The sequence below is a fragment of the Neodiprion fabricii genome, chromosome 3 (genome assembly GCF_021155785.1).
Source record: "Neodiprion fabricii isolate iyNeoFabr1 chromosome 3, iyNeoFabr1.1, whole genome shotgun sequence".
Taxonomy (NCBI): Eukaryota; Metazoa; Arthropoda; class Insecta; order Hymenoptera; family Diprionidae; genus Neodiprion; species Neodiprion fabricii.
The window spans coordinates 21,040,788-21,047,577 of NC_060241.1; the positions used below are offsets into that span (position 1 = coordinate 21,040,788).

Consider the following 6,790-nt stretch of genomic DNA (forward strand, 5'->3'; position numbering starts at 1 on the left):
AAATATACAGAAATACTCGTTTTAACTGATCGTATAATTCATTAACATTCTACCAATGTCTCCTCTTCTTCTAATGCGTCTAATCGTAACTATAGTTATAAAAAACTTTCACTTCAATACTGAACGTGATTCTATATACTTAATAAATCTACTTTATTGAGAAACGAATGAAAAATGAGTGACGACGTTTATGATGACAATGAGCCAGTTTCAAATATAAAATACCTGATGTATACCTATAGAAATATACAAAATTTAGTACGCAGCGAATGCGTAGTTTATGCGTTTTTGCAATGAAATCCTTATCTATGGCTATTCGTATTAGATTCAGTTACTTCATTCTTTAAATTACGTTATAAGTCAGTGGTCCTAAAATTATGATAGTGGTTAAATCACAAAGTACAAATCTTTTTGAAGTCACAGTGGTTTATGCTCTGAGAGAATATTTTCTCAAAAATAGAAATTGGACAAGGTCCGTTTTCAGGACATCCCGGAATTTGCACAACTCGTTCTTGATGCATGGTCAGAATACTAGGACCATCTCGCTGGCACCTAAAATGAACAAAATTTAGACGATCGCATTAACGTTATTTCCGGTCTGTTTAACGCTTTCAGGGGCACATTTTTCGTATGCATTAAACATAAGCATCGTCGGTGAACTACAGATTTTTTAGGTCGTTGGTTACGATTCTGCAGTTAGAATTGAAAAATTCAAAATTGCGTTTTCGAAATTTAATACTTTCGATCACAAATTTCATACAAAATAAGGCAAAAAATAATTTAATACAAAATTTTGAAATATTCAAAAGTGAGGTATATAGGACTCTGAGAAACGTAATTAGTTGATTATTAGTGCTAATGTACCCATAGTACGAGAAAAATTTTAAATAAAATGGCTTCGCATACATGCAACACCGCCCCTGAAAGCGTTAAGATACCAAAAATATACTTTGCTTCATAGCCCTCACTCGTATAAAACGAATCCTATATTCGAGGCGAATGCATCAATGCGACTGACTCTCCAGGCTCGATGATTTTGGTGTAGTTGAAATGAATCATGCCGCAATTTAGTTGCATCTTTGGCTAGTCCCAAAAGAGAAGCCAATTTCAAAATAGTGCCGGAATGCGAAAAATGAATGGCGGCTTTCAGCTCTGATTCCGCTCTGGAAGAAGGTACTTAGTTACAGATTTCATTGTCAGCCAAGATTATGTACGGGTTATATAAGCTCTATAGATGGAAGATGCTTCTATAAAACCTGATTGAACCTAATTTTTGGGGTTGATCGAGTATATTGCACAAATTTATGCAGTTGCAATGAACTTACTGAAAGAATTGAAAAACATCGCGAAGGCCCGGGCAGGCTTGCCGGTGATTGAGTTCAAACCCATAACCATCATTCCAAAAATAGCTCAAATCCCTGGCATATTCTATCACCTTGAGAAAAGAAAATAGTCAGTCAATAATTATTGGCGTTTGTATATCAAAGAAATTCACTTCACTTGTTTCAACTTTGGTGAAATTTTTTTTAGCAGTATTGATAAAAGGAATAATGCGTAAATTGTTCTATGGCAAGTTGTCACTAGGCCACGATTACCTGGCAAACTATAATTATCACAAGTTATGAAATGTTCGTTTTTGATAATTTATAATTTTTTATACCAGTAGGTAAAGATTGATCAATAACCTGAAAGTTGCTAAGTGAGAGAAACCGGCACCACGGTGAATTGGCATCTTTTTTCCATGCGGTCTCAAATCCGCAAGTCAAATAGATTAGGTAGGCCGTGTCTAAAATCAGAATTGTGAGCTTAGATGGATAATCTAGGAATGCCGGAAAAGCGTCAGTAAATTGGTATACCATAATCAACTACAAATCCAAGAACTTGAGACATTTCATCCAGTGTTTCGTTGAAGACATTGCTGTTTATAAACATGCGCATCTGTTCGGTAGATTTTGGATTATGTTTAACTTCTGACTTCCAACGATCACAATTTTTGTAAGACTGAAATTAAAATAAAAAATAATCGACACCGAAACTTTTAGGACCTAAATCGATTCTACAAACTGAACGAAAATTTGTCTTATATTTTTTTGGTCTAAATCACAACTATAATCAAAATACATACTCGAAGTACAATATCATTGTGCTCAGCCGGATGGTACCAAACTTTTTGAGCCGCGCTCTGACCGAATAAGCCGATCGTAAAATGCTTTGCGCTTTCCTCCGCTCGTTGTGTGTGAGTATATTTTAACTAGAGCAAACGAAAGACTTGATAGCTTCAATGGAATTATTCTTTGTGGAGAGTAATATAATTTAAAAAGATTGTTTTTATGAAAAGCCTCAAATAATCTGTTGAATATTCAAAAGATCATTTTCGTCGTCATGATACACAAAACTATATGATCAGCATGAATATAAACGAAAATTTTATATAAAAAAATGTTGGTAATGATAGTTACAGTGTAAATGGTGGGATAGTGTAAGTCGGGATCCACTATTGAAATTTGCATGACGGAAATATAACTTCCAAGGACGATTGCTACTATACGCTATTAGTTATAGACGTATTTTCAGACGTATTTGGTATTGAAACTCTTGTTTTTTTTAAACCTAGAACATGTCATCTGGTCGCATTAGATGTGTCGCATGAATTGACCGATATTTAATTACGATTTTGGTTTTTATCGCATATTTTACTCTGCATTGACTTAATGAACAAAAGAAATGTCCAACAGTTGACGCGACGTTTTCTGTGCCACGATAATTCTAAAATTTGCCGAAAACGAACACCCATATTAAAAATCCCAATAGAAAACTTCTCGATTCGATTTTGAAATACGACGATTTTGTAGTACATTACCACAATCGTTGTAGCGTAAAATACAATTGTCAACTATTGTTACAAAATGACGTTGTCTAGTTTCTATTACAATTGTAGTATTAACAAAAATACGTCCTGTCTCCGTGTAAATGTAATTTGTACAATATTTTGCGTTGATTCAAAAATACAAACGTAATCTGTAATTTTTTTCACACTCATTAAAAGTTGTAATTAGATGATGCCGAATATTGATTTGAAGTCATACATCCAGTCAGTAGATATTTACTGAGTTGTATCCTTACAACGATGGTCCAGTTCATATTATTGCAGCCGTGCAACAGATAATAAGTATAAGCACTGGCATCACGCAAGATGCAAAGTTTACCTCTAAATGCACAGATTTTGCATAGACCGAAACTGCACTTGTATTGTAAAAAACTTGCGTACTCTTAGAATCAAACATTATTTGAATCATAAATTACTTTGTAGGTGCTATTATTGTATATTTCAGGTAATAGGGTGTGAAATCGGGATTGAATCCTTTCAGCGAGATCTATTAACTCCCTTTCGCCTTCCTCGGTTAGTTTCATCGTATCAGCTTTGATCAAGTCAAGTCTCCATTTAGCAAGATCATGGTATGCCTGTTCAGAAATCTTAGATTCATTGCATTCATAACGGTCCAATATTAGCTGCCGTAACTTTGGAAGCTCCTCGATCATTTGGGATGAATCTTTTTTGCCAGGGAAACGTGTTCCATGACGAATCATCAACCATATTTTTTTCTCAGTACATCCTGGAATACAAATTCATATCACTCTGGATTCAGTTGTATCATGTCAAGACCTTTGATGCATTATAACAGGGTGAAATTGGGTGATTTTATATTGTGTACTCTTTTTGGCCATTAAGTCATTTTCAGAAAACAAAATTGGCAAAAAGACCTAGCTCTGCTTGATATGAAGACCAAATTTCTGCTTGGAGTTAGTAGTACCGATAGTGTAATATAGGAAAAATGTTCTTGATAGTTCTTGAAGCTCAATGATGACCAAATTTTTATGACACTGATGACACAAAATATTTACTTTAACATGCACAGTGAATTCTACAAGAAAAATACAATGTATTTTCAATTTTTTTGGTAAGATTTATTTGTTTCAAATGGTTACATGTTATAAATTGGTGAATTTTCAAACATCACATATTTAACAATATTGCAAACCATACATACCTGGATAGTTTATTTTTGAATCATTATAGTTGGCAATGTACCTGTACGGTGTTCTGGTTGAAAAATGACATTTGTAATGATCGTCATCAGTTGAGAAACATTTGCAAGTCGTTGCGAGACTAATAAATGCACAGTGGATTACGAATACCAGGGTAATTACATTGTAGAACATTTTTGGTAGTGGAATTCCTTGGAAACTTCGAAAAGAAAAATAAGGCTGAAACAAGTAACGTTATTGTAATGGAATATCGAAGATAGATCCATTATTTTGTAATTTTATAATGGCTGACTAAGTTGAGCCTGGAAAATATAAGTACATTTTATTATGGTTTCATTTAGGTTCATCAAAATTCAGGTAATCCTAAACGAAATGATTAGTGATTTTCTTTAAAATTTCAATTCCACAGTAACCTTGCACACTTTAACCTTGTCAAATATTTGATATTTGTAAACCAAACATGCTTATCGGTACGGATGATACACGATTGTGACCGTTTTGTTGAATAACCACGTATCAGAAAATGTTCTAAAAATTTCAAGCAGTTTGTTTCAACAGTTGCGGTAACCTGATTAACATTATTCATAATCTAAATAACTAGCATGTATTGGTTGCGCTGAACAATATAACTGCATTCATCTCATATTGTGATAATTTCCCGTCAAATCCTACATTTTGTTAATAGAAAAAAATATAGCATAAAAAATTTTTCACAGTAAATACCAAAAGTACTGAAGATTGCTGTTTTATTAGAATCGCAGTTTAACTGCACTCTTTCATATTGTGTATATAATGCGGTGAGAGATATTCTGAATTACAATATTCGCTGCTTTCACTCGATGGAGATTTTTAATTATACATGTATTGGTAGTACAAGTAATAGTCAAAATGCTCTGTGGAATTCTAATTTTGGAATGACATAACTCGAGGTTGATATTTAGTAAACCGTGATACAGAATAACATATTCGTATTTTGCAAACTCAAAACCTGTCATAATAATCTAAAGTCGCAAAATAGTGCATTTTTTCTATATTTCGTGACGTTGACGCTGGTAATTTAAATTCATTCTCGCAACATAACTCAACACGACTCAAATACAATTAAAAATAAAAAACATAACATGAATAAATTAATACAACGTAACATAACCTTGCTGTATGATACTTAGCCGACAGTCAAATACAATGAAAAAAATTACTGTCGTTTGCTATCTGGGCAAAATAATCACATATCTAACAAAAATTGTACAGCTATTCTAGTAACATACCAGATTGACACTTCTCGAACCGTCACATCATAACATAACACACATTCCAAACTGATTTCACCACTGCAGTATAAATAGTTCACCGGCAGATTATGAGATGTGATTAGTGTATCTCTAAATTAGTAATTGATTGCTGCTAATACTTGTAATAGTGAGTTTAAGCGTGTAAGAGCTTGTCAAAATCTGCTTTTATCAACCAAGTCAGCTACTGAATTTTTTTCCTCTATCATTAGAAGCTAGTGAATCAAATATTTCGGAATTTAGGTGGATCGTTTCTTTCATTGAAGAATTCGGAAATCTTATAGATACTCAACTAATTGTCGTCAGAAAATATTAAAATTTCAGCAACATGTTACAATTTTTGTGATTCCCAGATTTTTGGGTCAGAGAAGTACGTGGCCGCGAAAATTTGCACCATTCTGGATGTAATGAGGTGTAAAATGAACCGTCGTAGTGCGCTATTTATACAATATTCGAAACGGTAAAAGAAAACTCCGATTTATAAGAAATCTGTGAATAAAAAAGGCTCAGCTGAGCGTTTTCTTGGATCGCGTAGTCACCGCAATTTGAAGTGGAGCTTATAGTTGTGGTGGGCACTCTCTTCACATCTGTGAAACTTTTGCTGCAGCGATGCCATCCTAATTTCCCTCTCCTATACGGACACTTTCTATAGACGGAAATAGTCCTCCTTACCTCTACTTTCTGTAGGTATGACTAGGAGTGCAATGTAGAAAGGTGGCTGTTTGAGCATGTTCTTTTAATCGCGCTTATAATCCACTGTATTTATCGGACACATTTACAGCATTACCATACGTTTTTAATTTAAAACCAAAAAATCTTTCTCTTATATCTCCTTGTTTGTCAACAAATCTTGGAATAAGGGTCAATTGGTTCACGTGAGCTAAAACTGGTTTCGAATTTACAATAATTATATAGAAAGCCTGTCGAACCTAGGAAATTGAGAATTTCTTGACCTCGCTTCCCATCAAATTTTATAAATTCATCTCACATTATATGTTATAAATAACTTACATTACCTCTACCTGGGTTGTCGAACTTTGCCAAATCGTTATTGAGGAAATTTTCAAATCGAACGAGATAGTCTATGCTGGTTAAGAAATTAAATTTTCGCTTTGAATTCGCTTCGTCTCTGTGCCCACGGAATGCTATTCCCAAACTCGCTAGAAGTTTTACTGTTGCTATATAAGACGCTTTAAAACTTCCTGCCCAATACTCTCGTTCGGAATCAATTTGCTTCTCCATGTGAGACTCGATACGTCCAGTAGTTGATAATCTTTTTTGAGAGTTAACGTAGATGAGAAATGGTCTTAAACAGATCCATGTTCTTTTAAAGCTCTTGTTATATTTTTCCAATCGGTAAATCCTGTTACAAATTTCGTGAATGATTTCCAAAAAAGTTTGCATGAATCGCAGTAGACGCTCTTACCAAGCTTTTTGACCATAAGGCAACTTCA

General features: G+C 34.0%; 1 protein-coding gene across 3 annotated transcripts; it reads right to left on the bottom strand.

Moving 5' to 3' along the window:
• Nucleotides 1-37: 37 nt before the first annotated feature.
• Nucleotides 38-5,943, bottom strand: LOC124178755 (multiple inositol polyphosphate phosphatase 1-like). 3 transcript variants are annotated; one of them, XM_046562355.1, is made up of 10 exons: nucleotides 5,316-5,943; nucleotides 4,210-4,349; nucleotides 4,050-4,102; nucleotides 3,304-3,614; nucleotides 2,126-2,251; nucleotides 1,857-2,001; nucleotides 1,686-1,786; nucleotides 1,326-1,435; nucleotides 969-1,163; nucleotides 38-552 (listed from the first exon to the last, which is right to left on the bottom strand). In XM_046562355.1, exons 2-10 carry the CDS (start codon nucleotides 4,311-4,313, stop codon nucleotides 393-395), a joined length of 1,305 nt encoding a protein of 434 aa, XP_046418311.1. In that variant the 5' UTR covers nucleotides 4,314-4,349; nucleotides 5,316-5,943; the 3' UTR covers nucleotides 38-392. The 3 variants fall into 3 exon arrangements, with proteins under 3 accessions (XP_046418311.1, XP_046418310.1, XP_046418312.1); XM_046562354.1 differs by having other exon boundaries at nucleotides 4,050-4,266; nucleotides 5,316-5,941; XM_046562356.1 differs by lacking the exon at nucleotides 4,210-4,349 and having other exon boundaries at nucleotides 5,316-5,939.
• Nucleotides 5,944-6,790: the final 847 nt, after the last annotated feature.